Below are 22,058 nucleotides of genomic sequence, written 5' to 3' on the forward strand. Positions count from 1 at the left end.
ATGGTTCAGGTGTGGCTACATAACAACCGAATTGCTGTCAACTTAACTTTATGATTGGCTTTTTCGAATCATCAGCCATTCAATTTCAATTTTCAATAGCCATAGCACTGTACTGCAGTACTACAGTACTACAGTACTAATACAGACGGCTTATCATAACATTATACATTCTTGTTTGCAGAAATATCATGAACGATAAAATCCCAAGCACATAGTATTTGCGTAGATGTCCTCTTCTATTTTGCGCACAATGGACAGCAGTTATCGCGATAAACCCAAATAAAAAGCCATCACTGGAATTTATTTCACTTTCAATCATTCATCACAATCAAACAAGTGACAATACACAGACAAAGCCTGAAGCCTATTCTAAAACAAACTACGATATTCATTGCAGATCGGTGCCAGAATATAGACAAGTTACGTTTCTAATAGAAACGGCATGCATACCACGTTCTCATCATCACCGGTTTTTGACAGTGTTGAATTTAACGTTGTTTTCCTAAACCTGCAATCTCATGTTTACTGAGTATATAATATAAATACATACAAATATGGCTGTCGACTGCGCTGGATACATTATACAGAATCCAACCGCTTTATATCAAAATTGTCAGTCAACACACGTCCCTTAATTAAATACTTATTCGATTAGAAGACAACGTAGATATATGACAGATATTATGGTTAATCACAATACTTTTAATGCAAACTACTAATGCATAAATGTTTGCATAGTTTATACATCAGCACTTGATAGTTTTATGCTCAGGATTATATTTGCTCACCAATTTCATTTGAAAGTACAGATAAATATCGCATCAAGTATATTCAAGTGGAAATACACATTGCATGTTCTGCTAACCAGACAACCAGACATACATAAGCCAACAACGAATATAAATAAATCCATCATTATCGTCATATCATTTTGCATTGGAAAATCAATTCCTTTCACTTTTCATAACTAATACAAATACTAACCCGAGGGTGAAGTATTTATTACTAAGAAGGAAACTTTAAAAAAGACATGTTATTCCAGTAACATTACTGCTTACAGAAGGATCGCTTCAGTTGTAACTAAGCATAGTTGTAAAGTCATTATCCATGAGCTACTTAAGTATCTTATTTTTCCAAATATGTAACTTTTATGAGTTGGTAGTTTGATGATGTTATAAAGGGGTTCACGAGGCAGCCATCTTTTTCTAGATCTACGGTTTTCTTGAAGCACCTTTAGTCTAGCAGGTGTCACATTCAAGAAGGTCTGAGACAGCTTCAGTGATCATTAGCTAAGTCCTTCACTTCTGGGAGTGCATCTCGAATATTTCATTCCCACCAGACTGGATTGATTACGCAACGTATAACAAGTTCTCTAAAAACTAGAACAATTCTTAAACCTAACCTACCGCGCAATAAAAGATAGATTCATATTTCAAAACTGCATGAACTAATAACTAGCTAAAAACTACACAAAACGATGTAAAATCATTGAACCGAATATTTGAAACTAGGAGTGCGCTAATTGCTTGTATAAAGGTTGCATTTATTGAAATTCCATCAAAGTGTGACATATATAATTCATACGAGCTCAATTTCAACAAAGAGCTTAAAAACAAATTTGAGTTATTTCTTCGTGTTGAATATACCACGAGGAAACGTATATTTCGTTAAAAAACCGCCTACACTAACAACAAAAATACATATCCGAGAATAAACGAGTTCATAAAATGTTGTGATGTTGGACTTCAGCGATCTAACACACTATATTCCTATTAATTAAATTAGCTTTTGACATTAAGAGTACAAGTGAATGATTTGCCATAGAGAAACAGGTGATGTAAGAATACGTCGTATGTTCATTTATTGTGAATTTCCAATCGAATCAATTATTTTTAAGCTTCAAAGCATTTCTACAACATACAGAGAGCTTTCTTACGCGTTAATTAAAACGTTGTTGCCAATAACAGTTTCCCGGAATGTAATGGAATATAATTGCTATAACTATCAATTCCTTTTTTAATTTTGCCGCTGATAATTCATCAGTCACTTTCGTCATGTACTCAACGCTATCCTTGCCAAATTTTGTTCCGAAATCATACGTAATTAGCTAACAAACTCTTTCTCATGAAGAACAGTTTGCTCAATATTTGTCATTTTTCTTCACTTTATCGTGAATGATTTTCTAGAAAATCCTTTTATCTATGTATTTTTTGTTACTCTTCATTGACATTTTTCGCGAAGTTATTACAAAAACATGCGTTTCAAATCGACTTCTTGAATGTTTCAATGAACAACTATCTTGTAAAGTAGGTTTAAATTGAAAAAAGTAAATATTTACCAGGATCGTAATGTGGATCTAAAGTGTTCATCCAACCGTGTACTCCTGTAATTAGGTAGCTAATTATGCTAACCTCTAAAATCCACTGGCAATTCATCTTCATCGCGAAGAAATAATGTTTAATTCGACAAATTTACAAATTGACGCGTAAAGTTCTTATCCATAATACACATACGTATATGTATACATAATTCTGAATGAAACGTTTTAGGAGAAAGACAACAACTAGTAGCCGTAATATCTATCTCAATACAGACAGGAAACTGTCTTATCCATCAATCAAAATATTTGTCTTGTAAATTGTTAATAATCTCATAAACGCAGCGCAAATTTCCGGAGAAAATCTGATACTATTTTCCTAATAGGCTTTAATATAGATTCCCATAGCTTCCATAATAAATCCACGCCGAAAATATCTGGAACTCGTTGGAGGACGAGGCACACTGCGCGTCTCCTAGTAGTTGCTGCCAACCAGTCACGCTGCTGCAACTGAACTACTCCACAGCGCAGTGACAAGAGGGAATCACACAGGCTAGACTAATGAGATACGTGTTTCACTAGAAAATAGTTTGCATGTAAATGTCCGCTAATTTTGTAATTGACAGTTAAACATATGATACAGCTTCTAGCACAGGACACTTATCCAATTGTCAAACAAACTTCATTACAGCAAGAAAAACATCGTCCATAATGAGATCAACAAATTGCAAGTGATATAAACTATTCCTGAAATATCTCCATAGTTGTGTGCAAAAATCTGATCCACACAATTCAAAAACGTTTCGACTCTATATATTGAATAAATTTCAAACGCGAAACTGGAAGTTAGTCCTTAGAACCTCACATCTCAGTATGGATCCATTGCAAAAGCATACATTTTCAACCAATTGTATACATAATAACAATTTGGTCTGGTTTGCGGAACGTGACTGAGAATTCCTCTTTATAAAGCGAGAGTCTATAACTTGTTACTGGTCAAATAGAAGTTCGAACTGGAATAACAATGTTGAATGTTACCATGTATAACATTTTCTAGGATTCTTTCGTCATTTTTAATTGTATACTTGATAAGAAAAAACCGTTCGCCATTCGCTACTGTAGTGGCAATGTTCACTGTTTGTCGATTGGTTAACATATGGTCTTTAGTGAAAAATTGAAGTACCAAATGGCAGGTTTCTAAAAGTCTCGCTGAAACCTCGTCCTATTTCTCTCATCAACATCGCAGTAATGGGTTTTTATTTCACACGAATTGCTTCTCGTTCCGCAGCGATCAGTATCATGGCAGCGTTACTTCAGGAAACCAGCATTGAAATTAAATAAGATATATTGCAATCATTTCAGGCGAAATATCACCTTTGCGCAGTTCCCGACAATGCAAATGACCCGCAATCCGTAGAGACCACGATATTAAATTTTAAGGGCAAGCCCATTGAGCTCGCGGTTGACACGGGTCTACGTCGGTTCATGTATGTAGCTGGAAATCCAATAACTCCTGCGTATTCCATTTGCCACAGATTAAGCACGCGTTGGATGAAATCATTTATTTATTGATTTCACCTGAATAATGATACTTAAAAGAGACCGTAACTGCTACGGTAGGTCTAACTAACAGCATCGACAACGCAACACGGATGAATTGAATAGCTATGAAAATTATCATATCCTCATTATTTTCAGATACTGATATGTGATACTGAAACTCATATCCTCTAATCCCATGGCAGCACGAAATGTCAACGGCTGACAAGGAAATATTCATCTCCAGTAAAAAACGCCACTTAATCCACAAGTAACTGCCACACTGATATAATCATTTTGGTTTATAGAATTTCAATGTAGAATGACTGAAATAAGTCCTTGCAACGTTCAGCAAATTTATGCGCTCAGTTCTTGAAATGTTTGAATATCTTGGAAAATTGATTACAGGAGTAAGCGTGTGGCAAAAACCGGCCACAGTATTTTCTATATCGATTTCATTTCGCAATATTGCAAATTTTAAAAATGAATTGTACATAACTGAAAACTAGAGATTCACGCGGTTGGTATGCTGCCAAAGTTGTCAAAATCCATCTATAGACTGGTGAAATGTGATAAAACACACATGACAAATAGATTTGAGAAAAGAGAAGAAATTATCCAACAATGCAGGACAACAAAATACCTAAACAAAATGGCGGCTAGCAACTGTAAAATGGTTTATTGAAAGTCGTTCTAAACGCCATGCACCCGCCTGAGGATTTTCTTAAAAGGCTTCAAGGCTTGTTATTAATTTTACATTAAAAACGCAGATTAATATTGAAGAGATTAATAGCGAAGCTGATCATGAATTAAAAAGTGACTGGAATTGATGGCAGAAGACTGAGGAGGCGGAAGCTACAGACGTCACACTGCAGATAGGTGTAGTGTATCAGACTCGTATGAATCTGATTGTCATAAATATCAGAGCAGATGTGAAATAGAAATAAAACTCCATCTGTTTGAGAGGAAAAGTGGTTGCATTAAAGTTATCGGACTATTTGTTCTAGGTCTCGTATTTCTGATACCAGGCTGAAATTGGCTATATGGTATTTGCTCATTACTGTCGGATATACCGAACTAAGACATCGGAAATTCAGTAGAGCCAGTAATGAGGAGTATATTGAGAAGCCACTCCACTCTTGGTAGAGTAGCGAAATGTGGTGGTGATCTTTCAAAGTCAGCCAACCATGACTTGAATCATGAACTTTCAAGACAGATAGCTCTGCCACGGAGAATATTACGAAAAAAAGCCTCTATACGTTCTTTGTAACGAGAAAAGGGAAATGCTCGTCAGAGATCAAGAATGATTTTATTGAGTCATGCGAAAGGGCAGGGGGTAGAATTGATGATTTAACACTTGAGCCGACTGCGGGGAACGAACTGTAATTGTTTTTTCAACGAGATGTGTCAAAGAAAGATCTTTGATTTAAGTCGAGGAGGAAATATTTGAAATCAGTCTCGGCTTTGATGAAGTTTCAAGTTCGACATAGGGAAAGACGAGCAGCATTTTCTCTATTCAGCTTCTGGAAGCTTTTATCAAAACTGATCGTGGCTATCAGAATATTCCCAACACAAGTAGGATTTCACTCGGATGGACATCCTCCTTCATCACTACTGAAGTAGACATTCACTTCATCATGACAAGAGTAAAGCACACACTTAAATCGTGACTCTTTTTATGTTCATTATCATTGGCCGTCGCTTGTAGGTATCAATCAAGCTTAAAAAAGTGTCTACCAACCATTCAAAATAATAATTGACGAAACTGGCAGCAATACCATCAATCTCAATAGCCAATCATATATGGTCACTCGTCTACTGATGGATTTGAAATGGTTACTGCGTCTTCATGATCCATATCATACAGTACATATGTAGATATAATGTGTTGTTGAGAGTTCGGTGTTGTTGCCTCTGAGGAATTGATCAGTCTCCAGTCGGTTGTATGCAATGAGCCGATTGCAGAATATGCTAATAACATTAGCGCGCCGAAGTTAGTACGAAACAGGTAAAGCTCTTATGCTGTGAAATGTGCTTTAATATGATTAAGAAGCTCGCTAATTCTATTACCTATATATGCGCTGTGATAAAAAGACAGAAATTTGTTTCGACGACAAGTCGACTTAAAACGTGATTCCAACTGAATGATTCTCTTGAAAAGCGATGCATAGTGAATGAGAACGAAAAAGTCGGAGACATTCTACGAATTTATAAAACTGCAATGTTTGGATCCCGAACGCTCGCAAAGTCTCTCCATTTCACCTACTCTTGAAGAAAGCCCGAGAGTCTTAATAGACAATTTATTGATAATCTGTTGGACAGTATGTAATGTCCTTCCAATTCAATCGATTCGGGTGAAGCTTCAGTCGTTGATAAGGATGCATACATAACTGCAACAGATCCATGTACACGACAAGATCTATATAGACACTCTCACTGAGTTATATATCAAGTTAACTGATTCACCACCAAACTAATCGTATTACAATTTCTCGATAACATAAGTAACTGGTCAGAGCAACATGGATTAGCGCGGATATCATTCATTACAAGGACATCTTTTTATCCCACGGCACAAACAACTGTTTGATTTGATTTATTTTCATCGACTACGGGAAAATGATAATGAATCGATTTGTTTGAACTATTGCCAGGGGTATTTCAACGAAATGACGAACTGGATTCTTATTTTTCGTCAATAACGTCATTGCATGAACGAATTAAAGTTGAATATCTCAAATCATTGAACCTCAACCCCCGGGACATCGCAAATACAGCTAATTCAGTGCACGCGCCTAAGACTCGGGTTTTGATGCGAACTTTCTGATTGCTGCTGTCAACAGCGAAGTTAGTATATACAAGTTGCGTCATCACCCACGTGTACATTGGCGACGGTTACAAAAATCGTTGCAAGTGAAAAATTATTTACAAACGACTCTTGAGGAAACTCAAGTATCAATGAGCATTGATTTATTGGCTCAGCAATTAAACTTGCCAAAGTAGCTGCAGTTGTTGCTAGGAAGCGCGATCAGAAGCGCAGCTGGAATAGATGATATTCACTTGTTAGCAAAACAAATGAAAAAGGAATTCATTATACGCGTCATAGTTCATATTTATGCGCTTCGAAATTATTTGAGTATGGCTTTAAATTCCATTCTTTAAATGAACACCGCGGTTCGTTTAGTACGATTATAACTATACTCCTGCTAACATCTTCCATTAGGGAAGCGGCGAATCAATAGACTCCCTCCTAATGGATGATGCCGTCGTGTTCTAAAAATTTTATCGAGCGAACGAATATTTTGCGGCTGTTTATTTCACTGCGAATATGTCATGTGCGTATAAAAGTGAAGCCATTTTCGTAGTAGTTCATCATCGTTTGATTGGCAGAAATATGAATGACTGAGTCGACTACGCAATGAACGTACATCAACCGCAACTCATAATGGCCAACACTCAGACTGGCACATCATAGGAAATTACTGGCTTCTATCACGCGACCGAAAATACGGGTTCAACAAAGCTACTGAAGAATAGATCCGCATTTCTATTATGATTCCAAATAATCTATCAATATAGTTATCATGTTTCCATTGATATGACTTTGTGAAACGTGGTTTGGAAATTTATCACCGCAGGAATGCATGCAGAGAACACACTTGTTGGTATCAGGCAGAACGTGCCTCCTCGCTATCCCCTATACGAATTGTTTTCAGCTGTATTGAACATCAGAAGGAATTTGAAACCTTATTCAGAAATCAATAAAAAAGGATTTCCATAAACCAAATCAATTTTCTACGGTTGTTAATATTAAGTTACAATAACCATTTGTTTCCTATTTTTGTCCGATCCCCTTAAGAAGTCTACAGGGCAAGAAGCACGATTCTAAATCAAAACTACATTCTTTATACAATATACACGTATAACCGCCTATGTATCGAGGCAAAATGTAACGATATAAGAGGATGAGAACATAAAAAATGGCGATGACGCACAGTGTTTCATGTTAAACCAGAAAAAAATGCTGGTTCATGTGCTCCAGATGAAAAAGCGAGCCATTGAAGTATAAAGTCACCGCGTCATCGCCATCATCGGATCGAATCGAAATCGTTAGACCAAGAGAGAACAATATTCATGCCAATGAATATTTTATACTAGACCACGACCATGCAAATCCGTTAGACACAGTCAATTATGACTGGTTATTACAAGTATAACCTGACTAAGAATAATAAAACGAAACTAAGGCTAGACTTGATTGCTATTGGAATTAATGCTACATTATCAATTTTATTATTTACGACTTCCTAACAACCAGCTTACAAAAAAACGCAAGCATCAGTACTGAGAGATTTTCAACTGTTTGTATTTTGTTGAGTACTGTTACATCTTTGTTTTTGCCAATTGAATGTTCTATCATCGGGAAAAATAGACATTTATATTGATCATAACATAACTGTCAACCTAAAATCGCCGAAAGAGGAACGCAGCAACGAGGACATTCCCACGAGAATGCTTTAAAATAAATCTCAGCCAATCTTGTAGAACATTTTCAATCGAAGTCACGGCTTATTATAAACATCGAATGAACATCGCAAATTTTTAGCTGTGATTTCGCAGCACTTTTGATCGATGAACTTGTCAGTTGCTTGTGAAATACTTTGCAAACACAAATCCAGTTTTATCAATAATCATTTTATTTGAAGATTTAATTCTATATGATCCTTTGGTTGTCTTATGGATGCCGATTTGTCAAAGTGAATTGATGGCTTTAAAGTGAAGATAATTCATCATTTCGAAAAGTTTTTCGCCTGCAAATTATTTCGATATTCCAGACCTAGTCTTTCAAAATATTGCGAATGAGGAAATTGAAATTTTTTTAACCAACACTTTCAACGCTGCGCATCCGTCGAACGCTTTTATATCATTAACGAATACCACTTGTAACTGTGCAAAATTAACTGCCACAACAAGCCACTTATAGCAAGAGAGAGTCGCTGATTGAACTGATCACAACCAGCAATCACGGTGCACTACTTCAATTCATTCCTCCACTGATATCTAATCTAATTCCGTAGACAGTTTTAGGGTATGATTTTCTCTTATCGAGACTCGACGCATTGACAACCGAGGGCTAGAGATCATCGTTAGGCTCTATGAAAGATGCGCGCAGATATAACGATCCGTTTCAATCAATACTTGTAGATGAACGAAAGGGTATTCGTTTCAGGGCAAAAAAATAAATTGGCCGCAATTTTTTTCTTATGCATGTATGAATAGGAAGGGGTTTAACCATATATGTAAGAATCATTTTCACCACCACCAATGGTACAAATCATTGGTTTTTTTTTAACACAGCGGAAAATGGCATTACCCAATACGGTTTCGAAAGCTTTCAGCTTTCGGTGATCAGTAGTAAGCACTATATAAGAACCCTTTTCAGACAAGGATTCAGATACCTGATATTCCAGGGATGTTGAACGTGGTAAATGTCGATATGTCAATAACGCAATAATATCGCTGAAAATAAACATTTCCTGCATATTAGCCCTGTTGTATTAAAAGGTGAACGTTAGTTAGCACTCATGAGACCAAAACACCATGGAGACTGCTTCAGAACGTAATGGAGTTTTAACTTTTAATAGCAAATATCCGCCGCATAACTCTGTGACTGCATTAAACCACTTACAATAAAGCCAACTGGAATGTGTATTGTCGCACTAATGTTATTTTTCAATTTTAGAATATCACGCGTATATGTTAGACTGTGTTTGATCTTGAAATAAAGAATCGTTCATTTTGATTGATTGATTTAGGTTTGATTTTGTCAAACTGTTTTAATCGATATCTTTCAACATCAACTGACTTTTTCTGTGATCTCGGAGAAAGATGGGCAAATAAAAAGCAACTATCCTTGTATAAATGTATCGATTTGAATTCCCAAAAAGAAACCCAAACTTTTGAGGCATGCTGGGTGAGGTTTTCATCCAAGCGTAATTGATAATGATTATCTGAGACTTAGTTGAAGAAAGATGTCTTGGATTTTGCTGGGTAATTTTCGTAGACCTATTTGAGCAAACTAGGCAATAAGTATTCAGTGTATGAGGCTTTACTTGAGTAATACACCATCAGCCTGATCCTTACAATACCAGGTTGTCTGGTAATTGCTGTTATACAACCAACAAGCGGGCTTTATTAGAATACAAATCAGTCACGAAATCCGGGCGATCAAGACTTCTTATTTTCTTCAAAGCTTCGTGAAATCGACGATGAAGTGTACATCATAGGAGCAACAGCTACATCGACATGAGCGTACATATACAACTAGAAAACGAGTCCCTGAAGGTTGAACTTCAAAGAGAATGTATAGAAAACAAAGTATGTATAGATTATGTATCGAGTGGTAAGACTTAATGGTTGCTATAGTTGAAGTCCTCGTGGAGTCTTGAAAATCTTGTCTTAATAAGAAAAATCTATATGTAACTAAGTTTTGAATAAGTAGTTAACCTCCAGACAATTCTATCTATAAATGTCACAGCTGCTAACGCTCTCCACATATGGAACAACCTTGGAGTAATCATTTGAAATGATTACTCCAAGGAACAACTATGGTGTTCTTAAATAAACTTGAACGTGACTCAGGATTCAACATAGCAACACATACACGTAGTAATCAACGTTAGTTCATTACACCATGTTCAATTAATGGAATCCCAACAGTACAGATGCGCGCATTTAATCCATTCCAATTTGTCGTTACCATGATGCTTATCTTTACTAGACCAGCTCCATGAGTAGCATCTGCTCGTGTCAATTGGTTGACATCGTCACATCTCGTTTCTACCATTTTGAATCGAAAAAAAGACTAATATGAATAGTTAAAAACATCATTATCAGTCGAACTTTGAGAAGAAAATTAACTACCGGTAGAACTAAAAGCACTAGAGCAAAATCACTGATTATTCCATTTATCTGAGCTACAGGGACTTCTAAAGCTATTATACCCATAACATTTTGGATAATGACATTAGTGTACAACTCTCAAAGGCATATCAAGTAACCAAATTATCACCAACAACATTAAATGAAGCGGGAGGTCTGGTCGATTCTATCAAGGTTTTAGTCTAAGACAAGATTGTCCGATATAATGCTGATGGGAGACTGACCAGTTAACGGACTCTTGATACATTTATAGATAACTATCAGGAAAATAAACAACTGGTTAAAGCAGATCTCATAAAAGGCAGTCGGAAGAGATTATCATGACAAAGTAAAAATCAATTCAGTTTTTACAAAATGACCACATGCCTTACGTAAACTCCGGACGTTCAACATCAACAATGAGATTTTACAGTCCATGAAATTGAGTCAACGAAATGTCATGCTGTAATTTCTGCGTTATTTTTGTGCCCTGTGCAATGTTATCATAACTTGTGGAGAAATTTAACTAAACTGAAACTGAAACTGTATAAAAACCAAATCATCAAGTTATCTAGAAATATCAGTTGAATGTCGTTGACGAAAGACAGCTAACCTTAACAATAGTGGTAGGGATTGAAATTTAAGTTCATCTACCAATGATTCTCTTAATGAGAAATACCAAACATTCATAGGTTTGTAATTGTAACTGACCAAAGTGTAAACGTATGTATCTTGGAGTCTCAAATGTTTTCGATGAAGGCATAGATCAAATCATGAAGTGGTTCTCTTGCTTCCACATATTCAGTACCACGCGTTATATACAAGAAATCAATGTGTCACAAACCGTCGTTCCGCGAAAGACTGCGGTAGAATCTGAGCGTACAACGTCTTAGTTATCAGATAATCCAACAGATTGAAAGCCAATTTTTTTATGATCGCGTCCATAGATTTCCTCGAGAATCAATTTATGATGGAAGCAGCGAATGTAACATAGTACATTATATATAAATATGTAGAAAAGTTCTCATTAGATTCTTGAGAGAACTATAATCAGAATGATTAGGAGAGGTTAGTTATATTTGACATTTACTGTAGATGGTAATGTGTCACGTCATTCTTTCGTCACTTGTGCAGAATGTAGGATATTATACGTCGAACCTGTAATACTAACACCTTTCTATCGTTGAAAAAAGAGATAATAGCTTCTACCATCAGCTTTGCGGGAGACGCTATATTCCTGCATATCATATGATCATATATATTATCATGCCCATCAGCAAAGTACATGTTTTCGAAAACCCGACGGCATTCATAATGTACGATATAAACCAGTTGAGGTAGAGCGTCTCGTGTGTCTGTTACCCGAGAACATGTTTCATTTCAGAACGGTTCTTGCGAGGGTTTTGAGGTATCATCATTATCAAGTCTAAATACATAAGCCGGAAAAAAGCCGACGAATTAATGTTTTAATACGAAGACATCTCGTCTTACCTTTTTCACAAGCCTCTCCGGTGTAAGCAGTCAACGAACAATCGCAGATGAATCGATTCCAACCTTCTGCGCAGACACCCTTATTTTTGCAGGTCTTACTCTGACATTGGGGTTCCATGGATCGGCAGTATTCGACGACCGCGTTGACATTTTGTTGCCGAGCGTGCAAAGCTAGATCGACCTTGTCCCCGTTTATTACTAAATCTTCGATACATCCTACGTAGCCGTTTTTCAGGACGGCTGCCCAAACGGAATGCGGGATGGTGTATGCCTCACTTTTATCATCGACACCTCCGACGAACATATAACCACCTAAATCTAAACGATCATTGTTTCCTTTTGTGCGATAGATGACCTCATCGCCGTCTACCAAAACGGTACCACGTCTTCCTGAATGGCTCAGATGAATGTGATGGGACATGCCGTTGTTAACGATGCCCTTACTAGCCTTCACTTTAACCGTCCCCGAACCCAAATCTAAGATAACGAACAGATACCCGTCCAAAATCTCCATGGCGAAAAAATCGGACAAACTTTCGGCACCGCTATTGTACATGAGGAGGCAATTTGGTTCGTTCGTACGGAAGCGGAACTCGATGGTGCCCGAGTAGGATGCTTCCCAGGGTGTGAGTTTGATATATGATTCAGGGGTAGTGAATGTTATCGGTTGAGCTATAATCTGCTCGACACACGTATTGAATTGAATATCGCCGTGGGTTTGGATGAGATCATGTTTTTTCTCAGCGAGCATCGTTATGTCAAACTGCAAACTATCAGCAGTGTACATCACCTGCAAGTATATACATATAAAGAACATGTTAGAAATATATTTGGGAAGAAGCAATAAATATTTCTGAAAGCGGTGCATAAATATTGACCAAATACTACTTGAAACAGAGACCACAGATCAATATGTTCATATGATTTCAATGTTGCCCCACCCTGTCGAATAGACGAAATGATTGAAATGATGATAGATATGCACTGTAAACATTTTCTAGGCTTTCAAAAATGAAACAAATTTAAATTGATTCGGTTCATCAATCAGTTACTGGATACTTCTTCGAACAGCACGACACAATAAATCAATCCCCAGCGGAATCGCGGTCTTTCTGCCAATTCATTCGCTGTTCTTATTTCGTCACAGTAATTAATGTTGTAACGTACTCATTGACAACAATGATAAACTTTTCTCTGTTAGATTATTCACGATTCAAAAACTATTCCATCAAATTCCACGCGATCATACATCATCTTACGCAGGCCACGATCGTGAATGAAAATTTCCCACAAGAGCCGAGCCTGCTCGGAGAAACCTTCAATCCATTCATTCATACTGGAATTTGCATTTAATTTTACTGATGACGTCATCAATGATAGATCATCTTTCCCGGTATTAGAACTGCATACGTTATTATTTAGATCTATCAAAAAAAGTACGGATTGCTAGTGGCAATCAAAACCCTTGCTTTACCATCTAAACGATAGACTAGGAAATGAAAGGAAGGCGACACGCTCTGGATGCTGATGATAAATTTCTAAATCTAATTGAACATCGTCTAACTGACAGGTGTAAAGCATACTTTCCTAAAAAGGAAGATGTTATGTTTTTAAACCCGTGATTTATTTAGCACCAGGAAATGAGACCGTAATTCTCTACGGCCATTCGTCGACAAAACAACACATGGTAATGTCTGATTAATGCCTGTCTGGTCGACATCTGTCTTCTAGATGACATGGCGATTTCCTCAAGATTTCTAAATGGTTTCCTCCGCAGCATCGGACTGAGAAATCCCATAAGGAAACGTGGTTTCATTAGGGAATTTTGCTCGAAAATTGGGTAGTAGATGTACTTGTTGCCCGCGCGCACTTCTTCACTGAGATGAAGAGTTGACCACTTCAACGTTCATTACGCGTCTAGCAAACTGCTCATGGTCGTTGTAAGTCACTATTCGTTATTGAATCTTTATGATATCGACCATATACCAGCTGACCCAGACTACGATCATGACCATGCTAAGTGGAATTTGGTACCGAAATTAATTTCTGCATAAATAAAATATTGATGCGGTCACGCACTCAATAAAAGCTAACTAATCTTTCCGTTGCGAACACTCCTCTTGAGCCCAATTTTCATGTAGTCGATCAGTGTTTTTTTTATTTTTCGCTATCATGTCATAAACATGACTCTCTTCGTGTCTTCTCCGTGATTAGATATATATTGGCGATGGAACAGCAAACTTCCATGTGGAACGAAAAGCATGGAACTTGCAAGTAAACATCTATACCGCATAAGCCCTTAAGATAGATAGATATATCAGTATTTCAAAACTCAATATCTTGATTATTTCATGCTTCGGGATACATATCTGATTGATAAAAGGAAAAAGCACGATTGATCGAAAGTATACATAATGTAATTATGGATAAAAAGAGGCAGACAGACAATACATACACCACCAGGTTTTCATATAAATTAGCTCAACTACATTAATAGATCGCACAGATGCAACGATCCTATCGATCCTAAAGGGTGAATAAAACCTCATCTGAGAGTATATCTCTTAGAATAAACGTCACTAAACATGTGTACGCAATAACCCTTTAGAAAAGTGTGAGGTAAATACTGATTGGAAATATCGTAATCCGGGATCCAGTTCCACGGTCCAGTCCTACTCGAAATCTAAGACTGAATAGTATTGGTTTGCTAAATATCTTTATGTACCAATGAGTTTAGTCTTAACTGTGAACAAGGCCGCTTATTCTTTCCCATTTTCCCTGTGCAATCATAAACACCTGAGAATATCTTTTTGTATCCCTCTCAGGATACATCTGAAAAAAATCCTACGCAACATATATGCATTTAACATGAAAAATATGGATTTCGGAGATGCACACAATGTCAGGTTTGACATGCAGGAAAGGTCTGTTGTTCTATTCAATAAGAACCAATTATCATTTCATTATCATAATACGTATGTATACAGCTATTATGGCATCGATACAACAGGAATGCGATGCTTTGTGCCTTGATTTTCCGCCTCGAAATCAATAAATGAATAATGCCCAAACCATGTCATCCCTGCTTCCAAAATACAATAAATCCTTCAATTTCGGAGCCTGTCATGTTGGTGATCGATTGCGTGTCTCTGACCAAACGCTGCAATTATAGCAGGCTGTAGCGGACTATATATTATGGCAAGAATCCTAGCAAAAATAATAGTCACTTGCCTCAGTCAATGCACCACACTATAAAACCTTATTGCACATTACTCCTTCTCCCTCCAGTTTAAATTCTATGAATTATCAATGAATTATTGTTGTCATTAAAAGTATTCTCTGAGTATGCCTAGCAGCAAACAAGTTTTTTTCATGTCAGCATCTAGAAAATAAAAACCCAATAACACTCGATACTGGCAATGAAACGGATTTCCCCTTTAATCTAAATTATAAGATTATCAATCAATAAAAAATTTTTATAAAGGATTACCATCCGATTTAATTTGAAATGATCAACTTCAACAATTTGAATCAATTCATTTCGAGGTGTGCTATGTTATAGTATGTAAAATATGATGGCAATATTAGTGATCATTAAAATGTAATGTAAATATGTATGCATCTAATATAGACAGCTTTCAATATATCTTGTTCATAACTACCTGTTCAGAGATTTATGCTCAAACAACGAAATCATTATAAACCCCCTATGTAAACTTCGCATCGATACACTTGTACATTTTTTGTTTGTTAACCAAAACAATGATTACCTTGTAATGTTGATCTTCAAATATATTTCCTTTATCAAACCAATATTGCATTGAGAACCACCCATAACCCCGTAGCTTATGGGTATATTTTACAAAAATTCATATCATGAGTGTCATATTCATCATGCGCGTCTTTCGATCAAAAAATAGTTTACATGACGTATCAACTTTTCGGTGCTGAGCAATCGCCGGAAGCTGCTCGAGATTTCTGACTTTAAACTGATTGATGACCTGTAACTGTCACTAAGCGCAAACTAAATGACCAATATAGAAAAAAATAACCGCCACAAAACAGTCTGCGCGGAGTGGCGATCTCTGAACCAGTTGGTTAGACACAATCTAATAACGGACTCAAACGAGCCAATGGTTAGCCAACGTGCGTAATGATGAGTGAAAGATTCGATCGCGCATTAACAGAAGAAAACAAAAGAACGCGTTGCTTTTTAACGAATTACTGACATTTCAATAACCATCGATACGCACGAACAAAACATTACTTAAGGGTCTCCGGGTCTACACACCTCGGGTCGAGGAATAGAACATGGCTAAATGTCATATCATCAATTCTAACCTGTCACTTCCATCGAAATAAGGTATAAAGGCAATATGTGCGCAGTATTATTGATGCTTGATTTATTCGATAAACATCATAAAAATGTAGTGGCATTTAAAAACCGAACTCGCGCAACTTAATAGGTACTCTCTTCAGAAATGACTGTTAATACTTCAAATATAATAAATAGCCCGACATCAGGTGAATATATTCACACTGTATTAAGCGTTATCAATCTTTGAATTCATATTGCTCTCTGGTGTTCGTTGAAACACATGTAAAAGCATGTTGACGTACCATAAAAATGATTCACGTTATTTAGTCAATTAATGATGAAGCTGGGGTTTCTATTTTGGAAAATGATCTAAATAATATAGCATCGTGACAAACTCCCCGGTTTATTTTAGTGCCAACCAATCTTCCATAAAGCAAATAGTTAGTTCTTGGATGCATTAACACTCATCCTAAGGGTATCGTATTTACCACGACATTAGAAAGTGCTAGACGTTCCTTGAAGCAAACAATTTGTTATGCTATTAAATCTGAATACGATATTTACCCGATTAAACCTCAGAGGTTTCGCCGGGCTACGAATTCTCGTAAATCGAATTAACACAAGAACACGATATAGAGCTTTCGAGAATATTTTCAAGAGTGTTGACAATGATAACTCGTGAAAATTAGTTCAAGTATTTATGACATAACATCACTCCAGCGTTTTGAAATGAGTGAAAAACGGCAACTCTTCACAGCAGTATTTCACCATCAAGTGCGGCAGAAATGCACCGCGCGGAATTCATTATCTTTCGAGAAAATGAAAGAATAAATTTTCTCATTCATTTGTTTCGGTTGCTCAATTTCTTCTGCGCATGCTTTAGCAGACGGCCACCACTGAATGAAATAGAAGACCTTATCATGTGTAACATGCACAAATTAAATACGATCTCCGATTGCGAGAATCTGTGTATGGCAATTTACTGTGTGGTTTTAGGCAAAAAAGAAAAACTACGATAAATTGTAAATGCAATGATTTCAGCTCGCTTGATCCTTTGGGCATGACTGAAATCCGCGCTATTGCTTATTGCAGAAAAAAATGGTATACCCGACCATAAATCTGCTGTGCAAACTGGGTTGATTGTTTCATTTGAGTCTATCATACCGCTTTCGATTTGAATAGATTTCTTATTTTTCTTATTTATAGTTATTGAACTAGTAATGCATATGATAGTAGTGCATGTAAACATCATATATTAGGTTGAATAAGGAATCAAGTGAACTCTGAAAAGAAGTCTGATATTCTGCGTCTGTCGGAAGTTGTTGTAATATGAAATTCTAGAATATAGAAATAATCAATTGCTTAATCATAGTTATGTATCCTTCAAGTTAGATATCATCAGGAGGTTTGGAGCAAGTTTTACTGTAATAATCAGCTTTTACGATAGGGATTTGTAAACCGAACCAGATCTCTAGGAATGAATAAAAAAGAGATTGACCGTTACGCGTAGACCAACTTATTATCCACGGGATTACTTGGCTTAATGATGGTTGTGAGCGAAAATGATAAATTGAAACCTATTTCGAATACCCCCTGCCCTACGCACACACACACACACACACACACACATTCGTAGTACTAATTACAAACTATCTTTAGGACAGTACCATTTACGCCATTTACGTAGAGATAGGGAAGAAGGCCAGTCCCAATATTTCTGGTTTCCATGGTGATTTCTGTGCAAATCACTAGCTTACGACATCTACCGAAAGGGATTTGAATGAGACCAGCTCAGATACAGATGCCATCTATACTATAGAACACGATCACATTTTAGACTCCGCATTCACAGAAGATGTCTGACATCTCAAAAAGACTTGAGCGTACCGTAGTCCTATATTGGCATCGTACACCAAACCGATGGTTAGAGAACTAGATAGGCCTACCACGCGCCAACACTCGAGATGTTTTCTAAACGTTGCTTGCAATGCTATACAAAGACAAATTTCTTCAATTTCTTCAGTTTCTTCTGGTAGCACGCCACGGTTCTCTACCAATCAAGAATTGAGATTGAAAATCGAATGTTGTCTGGGAAACGAAACTACCTTGAGCAAGCAGTTGAAAAAGTTGATTAAACATCGTGCACAAATAAAAAGGTTTCTCCGCGCGAAGGATATTTGATGTTGGAACCGAAACCTAATCTCAAATAAAACAGTTCGGTTTGGCCAATAACGCCACTTTCCTTCAAGTATTTTTATTCGAGTTTACTAAGAAAAATACGTAGAATATCTGTGCGTCAAGTTTATTATTTCAAAATTTTTATTCGAATTTCACTCAGTTTTATTTATGCATATGAATCTTAAAAAATATCGGTACTTTAAAAGTTTAGGGATGGACCTGTATGAATAGAATCTTATTTCATTCAATGCAGGGCTTTTTATTAAGCAAATCAATATCATATCCTTTTGCCGCAGTAATATTTCTCAGTTATAGCACAAGTAATACATGCTGCTATGGGAAAAAAGACAATGTAAAGAATGAACAGACGAAATAGAGGAAGCTCAAGTTAAATTTTCCATGTGTGAAATGAAATGACACACTAGACGTAGAAAGGAGGCCAAGGATGACACTGGCATGAATTCCAAGTACAATACTTCGAAATCGACACATCTTTCAATTGGTGTCTTTTCAAATGTCATCTGTACCTTTATAGTCTTTCATCAACTTGTGTATTTCATCCTAACATTGAGAATCAATGGTTACTTGCAAAAGAGTATAGTGTCTCTACATTATCACTAGAAACAAGCTGTGAACTTGATGAATATCTGTACTTGAAAGACGTACCTTTTTCAAACAGCCTTTGAAGTTGTTTCGCACTGTTGCACCGGGTAATCCTGCAGTGTTTACCGAGCCACCCACTGTCATCACATTGCTGGACAACATTGTATAATCCCCGGTAGTTGTGCCTTGACTTCGAAATTTATCATCCACGCTGGCAGCGATCTATAACGTACCCAAATAAAAACATATAGAAGCAATCAATGCGAACCGTAAGTCAAGTCATTCGGACAAATATTATAGTAGTTACCCGAAGGTCATTGCATTTAGTGTAGAATGGAAAAGAACATTGATAAGAATAATCACATGTAGAAGAATGAAAAAAAAGTCAAACCTTCCGGAAGTAAGAACAAGTCTTTTTTGTTTTTATGATGCAGATACAAGACGAAGATGTTTTTACGCATTTAGCCTCGTTGTCATGGAAATGATCACTTATTTATCGAGGTGATTATCTTATTTTTATAACTGATTGGGGAATTTGTGACATGGCATGTAAAGACTTTCAGTGAACACCTAATTAAAACATCCACTCATCAAAAGCTCTCTATATATTTGTCATCCGCCATCTTTATTCACGAGGCTAATTGGCTAGTGTTCTTGATTCTGAACTCAGATGATACGACGCTTCACTACAACACATCCTCAAAGACGTCTTTGATGATGATGTGTGTACTCTTCGATACCGTACTACAGTTATAATAATTACTACGATCTAGTATCGTACGACATGCGACATGCATAAACACACTGATCACTCGATTTTTTTGGAACCACATCGTTAATTCAAAAAAATATCGTTATTCCATTCACGCAATCGCTCAAAAATGTTTTGCAACCAACAACTTCGCACGGACATTCGAATCTACTTTCTACTTTTTTTATTAGTCATTCAAGCAATCACACCATTCCACCAGAAGCGATAGAGCGACGACCTGCATGCATCATAGGTTTTCCCGATTTCTATCAGGTCTGTTGGGGACATATTTCATGAGGCAGGCTGTCGAAAATAGGATATAAGATGTCATGATAAAACGCACACAATCCGATATGGGAGTTAAGAACAATGTATCAATTTTCCCAAGACACTTAGGTATGTTTGGAGGGCTTATTCCCCATAAGGGGAGATGTATTTTACATACAAATGGCAACGTATATATTTGTAACAATAGGAGAACTTAATACGACTTTAGAAATCAATAAGTATTTGGTGGTACCATCCATGAAACTGATTCACTGCACATTGAGAAACAACAAATCATTTTCTAAGAATTGACGACATCATCATAAAAACATTGACGAAAATAAAGCTTCTTTTAGAGAATATCGTTAAAACACGCAAGGCAAAGGATTTAGTTATATGATCATGCATTCAAATAAGCCAATAGAGGAGCAAATTCATATCAAAGAAACCATACTTACAAGACAGAGCCCACGTCCTTTTGTTAACTGTTGATATCAACCCAAAAGAAATTAGCAATGCACCAGAAATCAATCCAAGTGAAAACCCTATCCAGAAGCGATTTAGCATGTTATCCAGATGGACATGCAGGTTGTTTATAAGAACTTGCACCAAACGTTGACAAATATTTTCTTATCCCGGAAAATGCATTATATAATATTTAAATCGGTAGAAAAACTACTGCTTTGATCTGAGGATTTAAGCACTTACCTCTTTCGATTCCCGGGTAACTAAAAGATGATGCCATCTATTATCATCGAATCGATCTGCTCGTCTTTTTGGAGACACGTCCAATTCCATCGCTCCGGAGCCTAGATTCACGGTTAGTATGATGGCTCCATCTTTCAGGGCCAAATTTATATAATCTCCGACAAACCCTGTCAGAATAAGACAAAATACTGGTCGCGTTAAATCGATAGGTCTCCCTATTCCATAAAGGTATCTAATAAATTCTTATCAGGATCTAGATTCGTAGATGTTCAAGTGTTAAAACCGAATGCAACGGTATAAATACAGTTAATGTGACAGAGATCTTCATTAAATGAGCGTAAATTACGCAGAAATAAATCTAAGAGGAAAATACATGACAAAACTGTGCTAAAAGCACAGGCAAAATCTAATAGGAATATCGGCAAATTGTCACATTACTCTTTCGGATTAAATATTCAAGTGAGAATGCTTTAGCTGATGCTGATAGTGTGAAGTGGTGTTTGCAGACACAACTTAGTATTCAAGCACATGCTTTAGTGGGCTATCTTTTACTTCCTTAACAGCTTCATGCGTCAAGGCAGTCGGTAACTTTCTTCCCACCAAATAATGCTGCCAGATAAGTCAAACAAAAAAGGTGTCCTATTCGTATATTGTTTTTACCTGTGAAAAATAGAAGACCACTGGATTGGCGCGTTTTGAAATAAAGCGATATTCTATCTTTCGTGCTGAGTATCGGATCTCCTTTGTTTGAAAGATTGTAAATAAGGTACTGTTCACCGTCAAATGTGGCAACGGTTGGATTGTGTTCTGAAAAATACAAAATACATAGATTCATGATTCATGATATATCGACGATTTCGGCGGCGGCGTGATGTTATAATATCCAAAAATATCAATTTTTTTCAGCTAGAAACATTTCCCCTGGGGTTAGGTGACAACTGGAAATTTTCTCAGAAGTAATGATG

At 36.7% G+C, this 22,058-nt stretch overlaps 3 protein-coding genes across 3 annotated transcripts in view; all 3 read right to left on the minus strand.

The window, feature by feature from the left end:
* The window catches only part of LOC141908495 (neurexin-3-like), a 40,952-nt gene extending 38,506 nt beyond the window's left edge, over nt 1–2,446 (minus strand). The window contains exon 1 of the mRNA XM_074798584.1: nt 2,339–2,446. Coding sequence (XP_074654685.1) covers nt 2,339–2,441 — 103 coding nt within the window. The 5' untranslated portion in view covers nt 2,442–2,446. The remainder of the gene's footprint in view (nt 1–2,338) is intronic.
* A 9,560-nt stretch (nt 2,447–12,006) lies between these two features.
* LOC141914830 (neurexin-1-like) lies at nt 12,007–19,529 on the minus strand. Its single transcript, XM_074806147.1, has 3 exons — nt 19,431–19,529; nt 12,269–13,058; nt 12,007–12,014 (listed from the first exon to the last, which is right to left on the minus strand). Exons 1-3 carry the CDS (start codon nt 19,527–19,529, stop codon nt 12,007–12,009), a joined length of 897 nt encoding a protein of 298 aa, XP_074662248.1.
* Nucleotides 19,530–21,362: 1,833 nt separating this feature from the next.
* The window catches only part of LOC141914836 (neurexin 1-like), a 47,357-nt gene continuing 46,661 nt past the window's right edge, over nt 21,363–22,058 (minus strand). The window contains exons 2-3 of the mRNA XM_074806159.1: nt 21,754–21,900; nt 21,363–21,451 (exon numbers count right to left, since the gene is read on the minus strand). Of these exons, the coding sequence (XP_074662260.1) occupies nt 21,363–21,451; nt 21,754–21,900 (236 nt within the window). The remainder of the gene's footprint in view (nt 21,452–21,753; nt 21,901–22,058) is intronic.

This window comes from Tubulanus polymorphus, chromosome 1 (assembly GCF_964204645.1).
Source record: "Tubulanus polymorphus chromosome 1, tnTubPoly1.2, whole genome shotgun sequence".
NCBI lineage: Eukaryota > Metazoa > Nemertea > Palaeonemertea > Tubulaniformes > Tubulanidae > Tubulanus > Tubulanus polymorphus.